Below are 20955 nucleotides of genomic sequence, written 5' to 3'. Positions count from 1 at the left end.
AAAATATTCAATCTATCCATCTATTTATTTGTCCATCCATCCATCCATCCATCCATCCATCCATCCATCCATCCATCCATCCATCCATCCATCCATCCATCCATTCATCCAGTTATGTTATTAGCGTTATACTTCATGACTTGCTTAGTGTCAGAGAACATTGCATATATAAGCCAACCAATTTAATGAGGGAACAATAACGCGTTCATTGCTGAGAATGTTTCTGTTTATTTAGTCATATGCATACAAGAATCTACACACTGTGTGTCTGTTTGCGCTTGCTGCTTTGACACGCGTGTTTTGTGCAAGTCTGAGTGAGTGTGTGCGTGTTTTCACTCGACTGGAGTTCAGCGTCACCCCCAAAGGGAAATTACAGCACAGCAGATGTAGTTTCATAGCAAAGCGAAAGAGAATATTGAGCAATGTGAAATTGTTCTCATCACGGTGACTGGTCCATTGCTTTTAATTGCTCAGAGAGTTGAGCTCCACTTCTCAGAGAGGAGAGCATTAGAAAGAGGTCATGAGAAACGGCATCGGATTCATTGAACATTTAAAGGCAAGTGGATGCAGTGATGTGCAAGAGGGTCATAGCTGGTGAGGCACTAATAAACGGTCAGATTTACAAATTTAGGTGTCAAAGGTATGATGAAACCATCAGATTCGTTCATATTTTTATCCATCCATCCATCCATCCATCTATAGGCTCAAAGAAAACTTTTAAAACAGCCTAACAAATATGTTTTTTGTTGTTTTTGAACATAGTCCCTGAAAACTTGGTAAAATCGTGCTCAAGCGCTTTTTTTTTTGACAGGGAAGAAAAAGATTCCAATGGTTCCAATTTTCTCTTCTATTGTTTAATGGTTGTCTGACAATAGGTTATGTCTGCTATTTAAATCATTCACATTCCAACACCCCCAGATTTCTTTCCATTCGACTCTCTTCACTTGAGGTATTCATTTGTCACCCCATAATGTGAAACACCTTCTGACTGATGGCCTCTGAAACCACCCTTTAAAAGTCGCCTCTTGTGCTATTTATCTATTTTTGGCTCATGTTTTATCACTAGCTTCCCTTTGCGCACATTTCTATCATTTCCGTCGGAGGCTCTCCTGCTCGGAATCCATTTCTCTATCAGTTTTATTACTCAAGGAAGATTTTTCCCCTTCACCCAATTTTAAATTTAATAAGCACTTGTTTTAATTTTGAATTGTTCGGTCATGTCTTACCGCTGCATATAAATGTATCAAACACTCCATTATGTTTATCTTTTCTGCGAGGATTTTTCACCTCTGCTCTAATACATTTTCTCCTTCTAAAATAAACCATATCCATCTCAACTCTCGCCCATTCACCTCTTGTCGAGGAGAATGGATGGATGTGTTTTCAGCTTCACCACATTTTGCAAACCATCAAACACGTTTGAAGATGCTGTGTGTGAAAGTCATTCTCACCCAGCTGTCTGTCACACAAGGTGAAACCGCCGTCTACAATTCTCTAATTGGCTTGAGCACAACACTTGATTTACAAGATCTGTAACTGCATTCATGCTGGAACCTGGCAATCAAATTAACATCTATGACAAGTGCTATTTTCAATTTACTTTTATATTAAAAACTTGTATGAGCTTTGTGATTTGATACCTGCGGTGTGTCCACTATTCTACCACCACAAATAATGAAATCCTTTCCGCAGTTAATGGGAAATTATTCTGGTTCTATCCACAAATTATACATGCAAAGATTAATCTTCTATCCCTCAAACAGATTGTGTGCTTTCCACAGGACTATAAGAATAAATCCAACACCTAATAAAAGTCCAGACGGGCTCAATATTTTCTGCCTCTTACTGCTCTAAAAACTAAAACCTCAGTCTTCTGCCCAAGACGACCACGAAAAAAGGAAATGCTAGCAGTTTCCAGCTGGCCGTGACTGCATTTATGCAATTTTCAAATCATGTTCTCTTAACCAATGTAAACATTGACTCTGGGTTTGGAGCGTTCATGTTATGCATCACTTCTCCTAAGGATCAAGTGCTGGTTGAGTGCGCATGTCAGGTTAAATCATCACTTTCCAGCTGCAAATATTTTTTTTTTCAGTATCGTTATTTATTTGGTATCAATGTGTGTCTGCAAGCCATTGTGAGGGGTGGGGCAGAGCTGCAGGGAACAACAGATCGATAGTGTGATAATACAGCATACAGTGATAATATGTTTCGTATCAGCCAATCTAACTTGTCAGAAAGCTGTGAGGATGCATTTAAAAAAAAAAAAAAATAGCCCCTTGCGTCACAGAGCATTCTGGGGCAGTCTGATAAAGTAGACGGCCTGAGAATCACTTGGCATGTTTAGAAATGAGTTGGTATGGGTTGAAATGGTAAACCTTGATCTGTATGCAATGTTTAGCTTTTTAATGTATTTTGGACAATAACAAAAGCAATGAACTTACTCGGGTGTTAAGATTTCTCGAAACCTAAAGCACTATATCCTTTGCTGCAATTAGACAAAATGAGACTTCTTGGACGTGTGTTAGTTAGACGGGGAATATTACTGCTGCGAGGTCAGAGGCGCTAAGTGTTGATAGGTAACCGCGGGGGGACTGAAAGTGTGCAGGAAAGACTGAGCGAGAGAAAATGTTATTTCCTTTCTTTGATACACGTGTATGTGAGAGAGCTTGTAACCCAAGTCCTTAAAATAACACCTGTGCAAACCAATGACATGTATGATAATAACGCTGCAACTTTAGATGACAGCAGACAGAACTTTTATCTTTAGTGGCTACATATGCTTTAACTATGCACAAGCCTCAGGGAAAGGAGCCTCGCAAAAGAAGTCAGATACAGTAACATGTGCCTGCGCTGCTATTTGGGCGTCTGTATGACCTTAGGTGAAAGCACTTGAAACTATAGCCTTTAAAAAGCCTTGTTTAGTCAAGTGTCATAAAATATCCCAATCTTTAATACGTTTGCATTTTGATGGTAATGCTGGTTTGTGAAAGTCAACAATCTGCTGGATTTACAATGCAGGTGTCCAATATCGATTCAATGTCCATACAAGATTAGGAAAATACAAGTTGTCCATTGTATTTGTGTCTGTTTACACTATACAGTAAATAATAAATGAAATAAACACATCAAATATTAAATTAATTTTGAGTGGTCATGGGTTGACTTACTCTCTGTCTCACTGATTTCTGTACTTTCTGTCTGGAGTTTGCATGTTCTCCCCGTGCCCTCATAGGTTTCTCTGGGTACTCCGATGTTCTCCCGCTTTTCCCAGAAACGTGCATGGTATGTATTTTGGACAGCACAAATTGCCCTTAGGTGTGTTCATGAGTGTGAATGGTCTCTCTGCGCTCTGCAAATGTTTGGCAAACATTTTAGGATGTATCTAGCCTACTGCCCACTGACAGCTGGGACAGGCACCAGCGAGCCCTTGACCCTGGTGAGGACAAGCAGTAAAGAAATAAGATGGCTGATAAGCAGTAAATGTGAAAAAAATGTTTTGGAATATACTTTTGTGGAAAATCTAATTTTACCCAATAATTCAATTGGGCACGAGAGAGCACATGGAATGAATCAGAGCCGACTTGTCAAGTCACAAACTTCCCATTGGGTTGAACTGCATGATAGCATATTGTCATCAGGAAAGAAATGTTTGTGTACGCTTTAGCAGGCATTATGAACATTAGATTAAATTACCATACTAAATCAGTCAATAAAGTAAACATAAACAATAAGTCAACAACTGTATACGTCAAACACCTAAATCAATTACAAAAGGTCCACATTTTACTTTTTTTAATCATGAACAGAATACAAAACAATATTTTGCCGACTTAAAAAAATGAAATGGCAGTTGATTGGCTAACAAATATGCTTGTAAATCAACTTGTTATTGATATACATGTCAGGGTACTAGAAAAATAATGGCCATGACCATGAAAAATATGAAAAAATAATAGGGAAAAATATTGGCATTGACTGAAAAATAAATCTTAATTGGTTGTGCCTGGGTTTATATCCAAACTAACAATCCAGACATATGTGAATAAAGTTTTTTTTTTTCCCCCAAAGGACACACTGAGCATTACTTACATGCTGCCATTGCTCCTTGATGAGAGGTCGGTATCGAAGGAAGTACTTCAGAGGGAAGTTGTCAATATCGGGCCAGGTTGCCGGACTTTGCCAGGATACTTCCAGCCTACGAGGGTTGTAACGGACTGGAGTCGCTGTCACACGCTCGGGGGGGTCTGGTTTGACTGGGAAGGGAAGAAAATAAAATTGTCCATCACAAAAATCTCATGTTTACAGCTCATGTAGGCATTGGCTCCTCAAGTGTTTTATTATTATGTCTCAATTGTATTATGTAAGTATTTTTCATAGGAGGTGAAAGAAATAAATCATATGATTAAAGCTACCTTTGGGCCAATTACTATATGTGAAATACAAAAAAAAAATAAAATCACAACAATCACTAAACAAGAAAAACATTGAAATCAACAATCACCAATGGACACTAAGCAGTCAAATGACTGTCAAACTTGCTGGTAAGAGAGAAGTAACCACAATTGCTGAGGCTGTGAACCTCTGGGGAGTTGGGAGATGTGGAATACATCAAAGCTGACGGTACCCATAGAAAATGGGTACCGAAATACTGTACACACCCTCCAGAGAGAACTCCACTCTATGTTTGAAAGATAATATTGAATAACCGTTTTCTTTGTTCAACCAGCCCCCCATTTGTGATCTCACTGTCCGGTCACTTTATCAATGTGGAACCTTCATGCACACAAGATGTTAAGAACAGGAAATACTGTAGATAGTTGCATTTGCAATTGCAGTGCTTGATAAAAGAATCACAAGATGGCCTGCATACCGCATTGAATCAACATGAAATGCACATGAAGTCGACAGAGATAGATTTGATCAGAGCTAAAAGCAGAAAAGCATTAGGAGATGTTTAATCTCATTGTGACCTTCCTTAAGTAAAAGTAGGAAGAAGAAAGAGGAAATATAGACTTTCCACTTTGTTTGTATGAGATACATCCAGCATTTCACAAAAGAAATGACAATCTACAGTGATGGATGTTTCCACTGACCATTCATCTGGCCTGAAAGGTTGCACATACGATGACTATTGCATTAGTAATGAGTAAAGGAGAAATAGGGGAACCAAGATAACCCGGAGCCTTGCCAAGCAGTACAGGCATACTACTCTCGGATTTATCACAGAGCGCAGCAGGCAAAGCTTAATGAGGCGATCTGAAAACCAAAGGAAAACGCAATGTCATATTGTAAACAAAGCACTGCTTAATGTGCGGAGCGAATGTTATGAAGTTTACTTTGTTTGAGTGTTCACGTTACGTTTTCATTATCATGTTTCTACAGTCACTGATGGTGGTGCAAAGTAAGAAAAGCAAGAGGGGAGATTAATGGCAGTAAAATGGTTTAATTTTCCAGAAAAATAGAAATTGCTTAATGTTTACGTGGCGGTGGGGTACTTGTAAATCTATCACTGTGTCTTTCACTCATTTTATTTAATAAATTTTGGCTCTATGTGCATATTTTTATTTGGTAAAACTCTCACTCGCTCCTTACTTGTTATTTTAGACTTTAATAACACTTCAAGGCTTCAAACTGTGTCAAATGAAATCTCAGACTATGAGTCAATCTCTTGCATCTGTCTTTCATGCCTTTTCCTCTTTTCCATATTGTGTTCTTACATGAGTATGCTCACTTCATCAGAATCACCTTCTTCTTGGAGCACTTCTCAATATGACGTATTGCAGTGGTACACTTATGCGCAGTGCAGCCTATGGCCGCAAAAAGAAAACCTTTTTCCCTTTCCCTGAAGGCAGAATTAATTTTACACCGCTTTAAATTGATAACTGTTTTCAAGCATTGCAGTTTCAAATACCACAACATCAAGCTTCAAATTCTAAATACAACTACATACAGGTATACTGACACGGGCGGCAGCCTGTATATGACCTCTTGAAATCCAGCCTATTCATGTGTGTCCACTGTTGTGTCCATTTTGTCTCAAGCTAGACAGCAAAGTTAATTGCATTGTATCCAAACATGAGACATGATTGGAAAGGACAGGGTGTCCTCTACCTAGCATAAAGGAGCTCAGTAGGAGGGCTGGGAATCTTTGTCTAATTATTTGATTTAGAGTTTTGGGCCAACAATTAGATTCAGAATTGGTCCGATTCAAAACAATTTTTGATTCCAAACCATACAGTATAATTACCAATGATTCATGCTTCAATCGATAGATGTGCAGAGAATCACCATGATCTTTTCTCGTTTGCTTGGGTTGACAAATGAAGACAATAAAGTATTTATTTTTTTATTAAGAAGTGAATTGTAAGGAAAATACATTTTACCACAGAAGCAGCTTTTGGACCACTTTTACTCTATTCTTAATTTTGATTCTTTGACATACCAACCACTAGAATGGAAAATGGAAGGCTCGTTATTTGATTAGGTAAACATAATCAAATCAAATTTTATTTGTATAGCCCTGAATCACCAAATTCTCAAAGGGCTTCACAGGTGAAAAGGTCATGTCGAGACTTCTTTTGCAAAAAAGAAGCCATAAAGACACTTCATCTCATCATAAGTACACAACAGCATCCCCTGCTCAAACAGACGGGGAAGGAAAAACTCAAAAACCCCAATTTGGGGAAAATCAGAAACCTTCAGAAGGGACCTCAGGTGGGAGAAGCCCCCTTCCAGGCTCAATAGGTTGAAGTGGATGTTGCGTGTACCAAATCCAGACAATCCAGACACAGATAATCACATTGTGCCTTATTGGGCATTAAACTTCCAGTGCAAAGACAAACACAAGTGACTGGATTGACCATTTATTATAATAAGTATCAAAGTAATTTCATTCCCATCATTCTGCAAAATATATGTAACATAGTATATAGCAACTTTTGCAGATGGATAGAAAGCCCACATTGTTTAGACCTAGTATTTGCAATTATTAATGTTTGATGAGAAGAGGGACCCTTTTTCAGTTTGCGTTTGAAATTTCCAACTGCATTTGAATGTACCATGTCAATAGCGAGACTTGAAGCAATAGCTGGACTTGAAGCAGAAGTACGTTTTTTGTTAAATTAATTATAGGACATTTTATATGGTAACTTAAATGAGTCAAAAGGTATAGACCACAAACAAAGTCCACTACAGTGGGCACACATACGTATATAGGCTAGATCTCAAGAGGATTTCAATAAAGTTGGGCCCTTCAAGGGTCAAAACGGATGCCAAAAGCCTCACCATCAACCAGTACATCAATTTTTACATATTTTAAATAAAATTATCTGCTTTCCCTACTAGTTTGTTCCTACGGTACCTGCATAGCAAATAACCCAAGTGAGTGGCGATTACTTTGGCTGAGCACACCTGCAGTGTAACACCAGCCCGTCATCAAGTCTCTCAAAGAATTTGCACCAATTAGTTCTGTGAGCTGCCTCTGACAGCATTTGTAATTTTCCATAGCAGAAACTATGGTTCTTGCTGACGGTTTGCTGACTTGCTCTTTGCCAAAGATAATTAGCTTTAGTCTGCTCATTTACACACTTCATTTTCACTTGCAGCAATGTGAACATACACCTTATGTGATGAGCTTGTACTATCAGGAAAAAGGTCACAATATGCAGGATGGAGTCTGTTTTCACATGGTAAACCTTGGACACCAATCACTGCCCTTTAGATTTGGAGTGTCCAAACATTTTGTAATGATGGTCAGGTTTGGATGAGGTGAAAATATGAGAGCTGACTATTTAGTGGTTAAACTTCAGCCTGACATTCTATTTTACATGGAATCTAAACAAATCAATCCCATTTTTTAATTTTTTTTTTATTTTAGTGAACCAGTCAGCCTTTCATATTTCAGTTTTGAATTTAAAGGAACTGTATTATGGTATTTCAAACTTTCCACCTTCCCACCTTCGGTCCGTCATTTTTTTCAAGACAAAAGAAATTGTCATCTGTGTCTGTGTATTTTTGCCCACAATTTGTTTACGACAAGAGGATGAATTTTGACATTTTTTTTTCTGGTCCGTCATTTTTCAATCAACTCCTGTCGGTACGCATACATATTCTATTTTCCGTTGATGTACTTAGACTTGTAGGTAAAAACATGTCTATGATTCTGTAATTGAAACACAACAAATTAATATTGCTGTAACATGACAACAAAGGCAATTGAAGTGTTTAACACTAGGCTTTTTGCTAGTTATAAATTATTAAGCCATATCTCACCTCACAGAGAATGCGGTGAAACGGTGGCTATTAGCCCACTCTTTATAACTGCCTGCCATACAACTATAGAAGATGGTTTCATTAAGATTTGTCTAAATTTATCTAAATTCTCTCACATACATTACAAGTAAAACAAAGTATTGCTGAAGATTGAATTTACTAAAAAAAAAAAAAAAAAAAGTCTTTAATTAGGTAATACCCAGATAGACTGACAGAACAATGATTACAATTTCGTCTGGCTTAAAAAAAAAAAAAAAAAAAAATGACGGATTGAGGATGATGGAAAGGAGGCGGTGGTCTGACGAATGTCGGACCAGCAAAAAAAAAAAAAATGTAAGTTGTCCAACTCTGGGTGCTACGAACTAGCAAATAATTCATAGAAATTGATCAAAGAAGGAAGATAACACTTTAGGGTTGTTTAGGATGAGAAATCAACATTGTATAAGATGAAAAGATGAATTTCTCTTGGAGGAGACCTTTAAATTTAAAGATTATTTAACATGTAAATGTTCCCCAAAGCTTTCATTGCAATAGCAAGGAAATATGTAAACAAATAATCAAAATCACAGACGGGAGGCTCATATACATATATTTTGTTGAAAAGACATAGTTTTCTTGATATTTCAAATTGATTGTCTGTTCTCCTATAAATTCAGGAGCCTCCAGGGATACTGGGATATTTGGACCAGGAGTTATTTGCAATCACATGCATTTGATGTTTTAATTTGAGAAAAACAAATGTCACCATATTTCACTAACCACATAGAGCTTGTTTAATGATATTGGTCCGGTGCGAGTCAGCATCCCTGTGATTTAAACAATGATAGGAGGTGGTTGCCAGACTCGGCACAGCTGCCAGAGGTTATCCTTCTCCCTTCTGTAAGCCTCATAACATAGCAGGGGGTGCTGTGCTACATGCTGTTTTGCGATGCACTGCCATCAGTTACTGCCCTCACTCACTCACAACTGTTTTCAATCTCAACTGTCATAGATTAGTTTTACCAAAGATCTGCAAGCTCGGGTAAATGAAGCATTGCACATAAATGGAAATTGTCATATTTTGAGACGAGTGACTTTAATAAGACATTTTTTTTGACATGAGTAAAACTGATTAAACTGTATAAGCCTTGATTTAGTTGACTGAATGAAACTTCCTCAACTTTACCACCAACAAATGCACCCTCAGGTCAATAAACACACACACACGCCACACTTCCAATTTCATTCCAGCAGTGGTCGAATGAACAAGGACAGTCAAGAATAGTTTTACTTCCACTCGCAATTAAGAATTGCACAAGAAAGCATGAAATTGTATTATTTATTTACGACCTGCCTCGTTTTCCTGTAAAATGAATGTGACCCAAGTTAAACTGCCAAATAAGACTTTAACAATACAGGCGCTGAGAGCAGGCAAAGTGGGGCGGTGGAGTGGAGGGCTTAACTAGAAGCTTTCACTTTAGACATCTACATGCTAACAGAAGGGAAGAAAATGGCAAGGTGGGGTAAAAGTGAAAAGCAGAGAGGCAAATATCAGAATATAAAAGAATGCAAAGGATGAAGCAGTGCAGTATTTTCTTATCAACCAACAGTTAAGGGAAATATCCTCAGTCAAGCCGCTAATCCGGCTAGCATTAGCATTTTCATGAATCCTGTGTCTGGGATTTGGTCGAGCATGTCACTGACTCAATTTATTAAAAAAAAAAAAAAAAAAAAAACATATAGACACACAGAAACTGTGTGTGTTTTATACACCATGCACAGCCATACCTCGCTCGAAGGGATACAGCAGAATTGAGAACTGCCAGAAGCACTTCCCTTATCTATTTAAGTGGAACTCATTCCTTCCTTTAAGTGAACACATTTCCCCTTCATTGCCTTGCAGCCAGTCGGCGAAGAACTTTAACAATCCCACTTTTGTGGTATAACCATTTTGTACTTTTACACAGACTCAAGAATTCAGAATGTCATGAAGTATGGCTAAGAACAAAATGGTTCAGCTTAAGACAATTGTTATTAACAATTGTGTGAACCTTGCACAAGAAGGCACTGAGAAGTGCTGCATAAAACGCTAATGTCATCTTTCAACTTTTGTGAGGGAATCAAGTGGAGCAAACAGACCGAAGATAGATTTGCACCACCTACGTATGTCATCGCACAGCCATCTTTTTCAGTCAAAGTAGACAGTTTGGCATGTGTGGAATTCTTCTTCTCTTACTCATGGCGATAGAAATAATATGCCCTATGCCGACGGCTTGGAAGTTTGCTTTTCTTTTAAAATGGTAGTAGCTTTGTCAGTTTGTCGAGTGTCACACTTATGAAAATAGTTCAATGAACTCAACTTGCTCAGCTTTTCGTGTGATTGCGCAACCATTTTCCATTTAGAACATTACGAGATAAATATGTCTAAATTATATCTTGTGTTTGTGATGACTTTTCTGAGTAGGCTGAGTAGGCTGACCATTCATTCTAATTTTAATTCTGAAAATAAAAAGCTGAAGGATAAGTCGATTATTGAAAGCATTATAAAGTGAAAGTGTCATTTTTTTAGACTTAACCTTTGTGTAACTTTTGTAATTGATCTAAAAATGGACAGCTTCAGGCATTGTGCAAGACTGTGACGTTTGTATGAGTATGAAATAAGCACATCAATGTCATACTGCATATTAAAAACAGTATTTAGTGATCATTCATAGGTCACATTTTATTAAATGTAATGATAGGTTGGTGTTGGCTTTACAAATTACAGATCAATCTAAAGCAATTAAAATCATATGTGAACTTTCACAATGAACCACTAATGAGGGCTCGAAAGTGTCCACACACCCTTATTGGACAATGGTGCAACTAAATAAAATAGATTTTAAAAAAAAAATCATTAGCTTGTGTTGAGAAGATATTTTAGCTCAGTGAAGCACTTTAAGCATTTTCTCTTCAGTAAAGTTTCATCCTGTGGGCTTAAACAAAGAACTTTGTTGAGAGTCAGTCATTTACAAGTCAATACTGTTTAGCTTAAAATACACCAATCTTTACTGATATTAATAAGAAAATTTAACCTAGAAAAATTGCAGTGTCCAATACGATGCGTTTGCATTTTTCTGCACCAAAGAAAACGGTTGGTTGCATCCATTCAACCATTGCAAAAACTTAGTCAAGACCCCTAATGCTAACGGTTGAACACATTTGCCATTTTTGGAGTTTCTCCAAAAGTGACAATTTTGGAGATATGAGGATTCTGTCTGACACAAAATATATATGTACGTTGCCTTCTAATAAATGAAGTGCAACAATCCTTTGACTGAAATTCACTCATCGCTGCAAACAAAACATCAACATAACTGCGGGTGTAGTGTGTTAATAGAGGATGGAAAGAGAAAAGGAATATGTGTAAGATTAATTAGAACAGCCAACTTCAAGTTGAAACATTGCTTGTCGCGCAGTTAAATCATTTAGCCCCACAGTCTAATGGAGATAAAGCTGCACAGCAATTATGCAGCGGGACTTGTAGGTACAAACTACCCTTGCTGTAGTTTGCATTTTGCTCTAATTTATTTGCATATCTACCTAAATTACCCATCTATCTATTTTCTATTCCACTTACCCTGTTCAGGGTTTTAATGGAGCCTATGTGAACAAAAGGCAGACTATATCCCGGACATGTCACTAATCAATCACAGGGCAAAGAGCAACTATTCACATTCACACACTGCCAATAAGTGAGAATTGAGCCGATGGGGCCTACAGAGAAGTTGGGCGAGGAAACCACGATGTCATCAATGCCTGCCAATTAAATTAGCCCAATAAAATCTTGGCATAAGTCTGTTGGACACAGTAGGGAGAAATTTTATTGAAGAGAAGGCTGACGGCAGCAAGAAAATAGATCGCTGTCACATGGTGGAGACAGTGGATTAAATGGAGCATGGTCCGCAGAGCGAGAGCAGGAAGGGGAAGACCAATGAGCAATTAATGGAACTGGGGTTTAAATCACCTATGCCATATTGGTAAAACCCATTTAACCACAAGAGATCATGTACATTTAATATTATATAGTGCCTAAATTAAGAGAAAAAAAAGGCTAGCCGCAAAAAAAAAAAAAAAAAAAAAGAAAAAGGAAAAAATGTTTCAGAAGATATCATGTAATGGAATGGGCGTAAGTGAGTTTCTCATAAATGGACTATGCTGACATTCAAGGAAAAATACAACAACCCCACATTCCCTTTCCAGTTTGGTGACATTTATTTGGCCAATTATTTTCTATTTTCTTTGTCTTGCTGGCACTGATCATTGATGCGTATGCAACAAAACTCCTGGGGGAGTGAATAAAATCAATCATCTGTGGTCAAGCAACTGCTTTAGCATCGGGGAAGAGGTTGGATTCTTCAATGAGATGCCACTCTGTATTTCAGTCCTTTTGTTCTTTGCCAAATCTTTGTGGGAAAAATCCTAAGGCTGTGCCAAATTGGAAACCAAGCATAAATGGCTCATGAATACCTTCACGTGCTACTTCACTGAGATAAACAGCAAAGTGAGGCCCAAAATTTTAAAAAAAATGTCAGATGAGAAATAAACACAGAATAAAACTTGTGAATCAGAATATAAAAAGAACCAAACTGAAAACAAGTTTACTTGGGATATTGACTTTACCTATACTGGACTCCTCAAAAGAGATTGTGCTCCAGGCTTTCCCCAAGGCGCTGATTGCAGTCACGTTGACTTTGTACGGAAAGATGGAGAAGACCTCCGGAAAACGTACATGGCAGCGATTCTTATGGATGGAATCTTTTTGCACCTCTAGTGAACGCTGGTTATGTCTGGAGAAAGAAAAAGGGTGGAAAGAAATGAGAACCAAGACTTTGTTTTAAATCTGCAAAAAGCAAAGAACTTCAAACAAATATTCTGATTGCAGCAAGGTTACCCTCCTCCCCATCGAACCCCCTTGAAGAGAAAAAAAAAAAACCCTGCCTGAAGGATGAAGATACTGACCAAAAGACATCTCTTATTATCTTTCTATCAGTCAACTCCTTATTATCATTTTAATTGAGTCATAAAGGCAATATTAATAAGGGGCACCTGCTGTGCTTTGAGATGGGAGAGGATGAAAATGAAAAAGAAGAGGTGGCAGTTGGATTCCTTTGGTCTCTTCCAACTAAGAAGCATATTGTAAAAATGATAGCATGGGCAGTAGGGCTGGAGCTATCACACATTGTTGGTATTCAAATATCAGATAAAGAATTAAAATTACACCATGTTTCGGGCATGTTTTATTGTAATGCAGAGCAATAAAATTTGTTGCTACGATTGGCATGACATTTTTCTTTTTTCTGTCGTGTACTCTAATAAGCAAGTAGGGCGAGAAAAAAAATCCATGATTTCAATTGAATTTTATTTACTTTAAATTATAATGTTGCTATCGAATGAAATAATCATTGGCACTTATATGTCCATGAATAAAAACAAGCAAAAAAAAAAAACACTTACTGAACATCCACTTCAAATGTAGTGGGAATGTAGGTTGAATGCTGCTGGTGCCAGCTGCAGTAGAAGCCTTTAGGATAAGTGTTGGATCTACAGGAGACTATTGGCTCCCGAGGGGAAACTGCAAGGCAAAAGACAAAGACAGTGATTATTTGACTCAGATATCATTATTATTAATCACATATGACTGCAGCGAAGACAAGGATGCTCAACAGTCAATATCATTTACTCACAGTTATTTATTTCTGCTTGAGAACATTATCAATAAACATCCCCTCCACAAAAATGTAGATCAGAAATCTCCAAATGATTTTATATCCAATATAACAAATATAGTACAACAGTTGTTGGAACGGCCGTGCCATCGACCATTCCTATCTTGTATGCTCCACAACAGTGACTCTCTTTTTCTTTTCAATACCATGGCAGGAACAGTATATGTTTTATTTTCAGATTAAGAGTAAACCAAATTGAATATGAATCAATGTATTATCAAATATAAACTTTGATTACTTTAACAATACCTGTACGTGCATATCAAATCGCTTCAAACAGTCACTATTACTCTTACAGATGAAGCCATGGAGGAGGATGGCCATGTTGACAGAGTAATGAAAAGTGGTGGTGTAAACATTTTAAAAGTTGCGAATGAGAGTTGGGAGGCAATATTGAATGTGAATAAAACTGCGGTGGGAGCGTAACAGATGAATGAAGGAGGTTGTCCAGAAGAAGCGATGTTATGCCAACTCTGGCCTCCCTTGAGATTAGGCTCTTTTCTTCTCAGCAAGTGAAGCACACACTTGTCTACCACTCCCTCTTCCTCCCTGCGGCTCTTTGCCCTTTTTCCCAGAGTTATTTCCACTACATATAAAATACAGTGCTGGCCCTGAAGAGCAGAGATGTTTAAAGGGAGAAAGATGATAATTATTTGCAGCTATAAATTGATCCACAAAACGTCTCATCTGTTTTAAGTGCCGTATAATCCATTTCACACTCACTGCTTCATTAGTCTCAATCAGTACAGTACGTTGCTCTATATGGATGATATAGGGCTATTATCAACTTATTAATATTATAGATTACGCATACTGGCGAATACATTATGAACACACGCATAGTTTAAGGGGATCCAGTTCGACAATGGTGTAAAATCTTAGCATATTTTTCTTTGTTTGTTTGTTTATTCATCTCTATTTAGGTAATTTTTGCCAAGGCGGATTCTTTGGGTCTGCGTTTTTAGCAGACAAAAATAGCTTGCGCATCCATACCAAATACGGAGCCAACGGGTGTTTAGCCATATAGTAGTGATAAGTCCAATGCTGATAGAAGCATTTCATTCTTCATTATATCCAGTTACATAACAAAGGTAAAAGTGAGTGGGCATTCATTTCTCTTTAAAAACTACATTATTTGTTCATGGAATGCAAGGCATAGAAAAAATTGCATAAATCATTGTGTGGAAGAACATTTTTCTCCCCCGTGGTGCACAAGGGGGAGCTCAAATGTTTTATTTTTATTTTTCCAAAACAGATACTTCAAAGGTGTGGTCAGATGATAAGGTGCTTAGCAATGTTCAGAAGAAAAGATAATTTAGTATAAGGACTATTATACTTCAAGTAATATTATAGAAAACAAAAAGAAAGTTCGACATTGTTCATCATCAACATTAATCATGAATTAAGCACATTTATTGCAGAGCTGAATTTGGTTTTCAAGTTATCCAGAAGTGTTAAATTTGATTTGAGGCAGCTCAAAGTTACACAAATTGCTGATCATAGTAAACAAAGAAAAGAAAAAAAGACAATGCCCTGGAGGAACAGACTAACAAAAAGCAGACACATTGAATATTGAAGGCCTAATTCTGCGACCTAGACTTTATTCCTCATTTATCCAAGGTAATAGATGGCTATAATAATGTTTTTTTTTTTTTTTTTGCAAACCATTTTTATTGTGCTTCTCTATTTTGTGTGGCTACAGGGTTGTCATTATTGAACTTTTAACCCTTCCCTGGGTACAGCAGCCGCTTTCGGCCAATAGTGTAAACAGGCAAAACTGCCTTTATTATACACACATTTTTTCTATTTTTAAAGGATTTTTCAGGATTTTTGATAAATTTAGGGGTACATTATTATTCAAGCAATGGCTGTTACAGATGCTTTCAGCCATTTTGCCTGTTTAGACTGTTGACCAAAAGTGGCTGCTGTGCCCAGTAAAGGGTTAAAGTCTAATTAAAGTCTATTTTTTTTTTCAAATTCTACTAAAGTTTAATGTGAGCTGATGAGCGTAGGTGTAACTATGCATTTATCTTCTATAGATTGGAATTTCTAGACACCAACAAAATTTGCCTAACTGGTATCGATCGCAATTAGCATTAGCGCACTAGCAATTACAATTTAAGGTCAACAAACACAAACTACAATTTAGTTTACACATACATAATGTTATATTACAAACAATAGTGTCCTTAAAGTCACTTACAGAAGATGCTTCAACAATATTTCATGAGTACATTTAAGAGTGGCGCTGGCTGTTAGCTACTATGAGGTCAACAACTTCCTGTTCTTCTTTGCCTTCTTTTATTTACCTTGATGAGCAGACTGGGAATGTTTTGAGTGTGACTGCCTCCTACTGGTTAAGGTTTGACCACCTAAAAGTGACATACTGTGGATTACTTGTGGTTTATCATCTAATACTTAGATGATACAGCTTCAGTGCTTTTGTTTGTTTTGTTTTTTGTTTTTTTTTACTTTATTTTGGGACCTTGCTGTTATTGTCTTTAATGAAAGCCTGCCAAAATAAATCAGTTAGTGTTTTTAAGCATGGCATTAGTAATGTATCCATTAGGTGGTGGAAGTAGACATAAATACAGCCTAATGTCAAGAGTCAAGACGGTCTTTCCGTCTTTTTTTTTTTTTATCCTACAAGTACGGCTGTGGTATGCCTTTTCCACATTGCAATATAAGTGAATATGACTTTTTCTTCAATTTGTGAAATCCCTGTTATTTCGGAGATTCTTTCTCCCTCTCCGCCACTTTGTTCACCTGTAAGATATTTTCATCTACAAAAACGGAGTTACAAACATGGTTCCTGCAGAGCTTTGGGACGGATACTTTTAGTCAACCTATTTTTAAAATATTCCACATTTCAATTTAAAAAAAAAAACCTGCCATTATTTTTCTGTAATCTGTATTTACACTGGCAAAGCATTGTTTATAACATCAAGCATGCACTATCACAAGACGAAATCCTAAACTTCAACTTAAAGTTTCGAAACAATACACAACTGATTGTGTTCGGGTGTACCAGTAATTTCTATTAAGGTAATTTACCTGTCGCACCCAGTTTGCTGTGCTTAAGCGGTCACCATGGCAACTAATTAAGCTGTCAATAGCATCAACAATGAAGTGTCAGAGAGGACATCTAATCACACTCAATTAATCACAAAGACTAATTGGGGCCATCTTGATCAATTTGTCCCTCATCTGAGAGCTTCAGTCAAACAAAGACTTACACATACACACACGTAATTGATCAGCAGGGCAGACAAACGCAAACCCACATAGATTCGCACCTGCAGGTATTCCCATGTAGGCTTTGCAGAAAGAGCCAAAATCAATCTGGCCACCTTATTAAGAACTTGGACGAGTCATATATTTAAAGGCAACAATTAAAGACCGCAGCGATATTCACCAGGCATTTGAACAATATACACAAAAAAAACCAAGGACGGTTGGATGCTTTTATGTTAAATTATATTTCAAATAATTTGTTGATTTTAAAAAATGGGTTTGCAAAAAAAACAAAACAATGTGTTTGCCTTGAGGGCTAGTGCACAAAAAAGTATTAACATTTGTGCAAAGTTGGATAAAGTTGCACATTTTCAACCCACAATGCGTGTGATGATGAGTGGTTAAGAAATTAGATGGATGAATGGACAGATTTTCAATTTCTGTAATCCATCCACCCAAAAATGACAACGTCCAAATTCATCACACTTAATGACATGACATTGGGCAACAACTAATCATGGTTCAACTTAAGAACATCACATGATCAAACTCAGAAAACAAGTTAGCTGTGATTAGGTTTAAGCAACTGTGATGCTAATTTTAAGTCGACTGCCAAATAGCCATACCCTGAGATGGATAAATGCTGATTAATTCATATTCAGCAAATGTAACTAAAATTGGAACACCGAGTTTAGAATAGAGCAGGCACATAGAATATATTATTTTAATGATGAATGTTGCATTCACTTTCCCTTTAACAGGTGTTAAACGTGAATTACAATTTATTATTTATTTCATAAAACCCTGGCTATAAATTGCAGGATAAAGAATGATGCACACATGCATGCATGAACCTGGCCAACCCACAGAAACGCCCTGGCCAAAGTGTCCTCCTGAGACAAATCCTTCTTATTTGTGTCCACTACACCTATTTATTTGGTCTCCTAGCGAGACACCAAATTAATTGCATCTCACCTAAACATGTGAAATTGCAAAGGCTCCAATGTAATTTATAGTCCATGATAATAATTAAATGGAAAAAGTGAAATAAAACCTCTGTCTTTAGTATGCCAAACACCACTCCAAATTTATTTCATCAGCCTAGAACATACTGCAAAATACGCCCTACGTTAGCCTCATGCCGCATGCGACACACACCTGCCTCTCGATAATTCGCGAGAGGTCCTTCGAGCGCTGCTCTGCCTCATTCAAAAGTCAGCATGAAATGGCACTTTGTGAAATAGCCACTCGTTTCAGATTCAAATCGATCGGGTTGACGTGCGAGTATGCTTTTGAATAAGAAGATGGAGCGAGCGACGGACACAATGAGACAAGAAGCGCGTTCTCGAGCGACTGTGTAAGGCATTCAGAACACTGCTGAACACTATATCTGACCTCAATTCAAAATCCAATAGAAGGCTTTTAAAGTTGTAATCTACTTTGGATACTTATTTTCATTAAATTCTTAATAGGATCTTGTTGTAGATCAATACCCCTTCTTTTTTACTTCAAATAGCAAGCAAGCTGTTTGTTTCTTTCAAGAAGAAAGACAAATTGGGCCTTTACATTTCAAGCTTTAACCGTTGATGCTTCCATTTTTTGGGACTTTTATTTTTCAAACACAAGGTCATATATTCATACAGTATATACTGTAGGTCAGTTAAGGTATGATGCCATCATGCCACTGAACATTTTGACCAATGGCTGAAAAAAAACCCGTTTATTTAAAAAAAAATCTTGCATATTAAGCAGAATTTGCAGTTTGTGCACCCAACACTTGAGGGGATCACCATTATCAAGTACTGTTTCCACTAGTACTTTTAATAGACAAAATTTGCTCACCAAAAACTAACAAAGACCTTCTTGTTCCAATTTTGCATTTTCCTTAAAACTTCAAGTTAATGACACATTTCTATTCTTCTAATTTGCCATTTTTATTTTTTTATAGTAAAACTGGTCCAAGAGAGCATCCCATACTGACATAGTACCAACATCTTGAAGTAAGGACAGGTACGTATAGGCACCATGCCATTTTCCTCATTTTAACAAAACACTTATTTGTGACTTATAAATAGTTAGGCTATCCTTTCAGCACTCACAAAATTTCCCATCGAAAAGTTTGGATCTCATCATACTAAACAAAATCAGCTTAACTAATACAGCCCAGTTAAATATGCTATTCATTAGTATAACAAACCAGCGGTCATGCCAAACCTTCATCCATCCAAATATGAAATGATTTATATTAGAATTGCCAATTGTAAGAGCTGTGTCCTTTTAGAGTTTAAGCTGCTGAGGGACAAAACTCATTTAGACAGATGGCTTTGAGTCTGTTTGATTCTAATCCAACACCAATGCAAGGCCCACTACATTTTAGATTAGCTAAGTCATGTGTCATCGGAGGAACAATGATATTAAAAAAAAAAACAAAAACAAACAAAAACATCATAAAAAGAAATACTGAGACTCAGTGGTGCCTTTCGGTCCAGACCAGCTGGCGTGACAAAAGGTAATATAATTGTAGTGAAATATTTTCATCCCTCCCCTGGAGATTCATTAGATCCAGCTATATTTTGTGGTTATGCAAGATAATTAAAACGTGAAAAAAAGGGGAAAAGAAAACACACACAGGGGACAAAAATCTTGCTATTTTAATGCAACAAATTGAGTTTACATACTGAGGATGATCTAAAGTGGGAGCTTTAAATTCAAATACTTGAAGTATGAACGGCAGAGAATTGAAGCACCACAATGCATGATGTCAGAAAAGACGCCGGCAAATCTTATGAGACTTCAGCGTACTTCAATAAGTATCAAATGACTGTTTATTTAAGTACTGTTTCATGCTTTCCTCTTTAAGTGATACATATTATGAAAGTGCTGTTAAGTGAAACAGAACCCGAGAAAGGTTGAACATACACCCATTCCTGTGTTTCCTCAGGGTATGATTATTTAAGAAGGTTGCCCTCTCAGGTTAGCATTACAAATGTGAAACTTTTCTTTATTAGCTTACCAGTGTAAATAAAAGTAAAAAATACACATTAAATAAGTGTTCAGTAAACAGTATGAATAAGTATCATTCTGTAACAGTGTATCTCAAAGTCTTCAGCTCTTTAATACAACATGCTTGTATTTGGCTTAGTATTTACTGCTTATTTATTTCATAAACACAGATTGCCTTCAACCTTAAACTCTAAAATCTATTTATCTCCATTGGCATCAATTTTGTATAAGGTGCAACAGTGGTCGGCACTGTTGCGTCAAAGCAAGAACGGCCTTTGTTTGAACCTCACTTGTTCTATTCAGTGTCCTGTATGTAGGATTTCCCTCCAAGTGGTTCTTATTTACGGACTCAAAACATGCAACTGATCCTTTCACAAGAAACCAAATTGCCCGTAGGTGCGAATGTGCAGAGGAACGGTCTGTACAGACTCCGTCTCTCAGCCAAAGGCAAGCGGCATTGACTCTAGCAGTGGCTGCACTTTTTTGTCTCCTTAGAAACCCCTTACATGTCCTTAGCCATCATGCTAAGAACGTTAATGTATGCATAAGCACAGTGGCCGCACTCTTTTTGGCCTTCAACTCTCTATGCTCCTATCCTCTCCATTTTTCCCAGCTCTGAACCTTAAAATGAGGGATAGCTGACAAGGGACGCACGCTTATTCACACATACACACACACTACACAAAACAACGATGCC

The 20955-nt window shown here is 37.2% G+C and overlaps 1 protein-coding gene across 2 annotated transcripts in view; it reads right to left on the bottom strand.

Annotated features, from left to right (window-relative positions):
- cntfr (ciliary neurotrophic factor receptor) overlaps positions 1-20955 on the bottom strand; it is a 197841-nt gene that overhangs the window by 19039 nt on the left and 157847 nt on the right. For both annotated transcript variants that reach the window (XM_088434167.1, XM_088434166.1), the window contains 3 exons: positions 13750-13867; positions 12916-13082; positions 4093-4256 (listed from right to left, as the gene is read on the bottom strand). In XM_088434167.1, coding sequence (XP_088290293.1) covers positions 4093-4256; positions 12916-13082; positions 13750-13867 — 449 coding nt within the window. The remainder of the gene's footprint in view (positions 1-4092; positions 4257-12915; positions 13083-13749; positions 13868-20955) is intronic.

This window comes from Hippichthys cyanospilos, chromosome 15 (assembly GCF_059441005.1).
Source record: "Hippichthys cyanospilos isolate Australia breed blue-spotted pipefish chromosome 15, RoL_Hcya_1.0, whole genome shotgun sequence".
Taxonomy (NCBI): domain Eukaryota; kingdom Metazoa; phylum Chordata; class Actinopteri; order Syngnathiformes; family Syngnathidae; genus Hippichthys; species Hippichthys cyanospilos.
The sequence above is the reverse complement of the archived record's forward strand: the minus strand, read 5'-3'. Positions and strand labels throughout refer to the sequence as shown.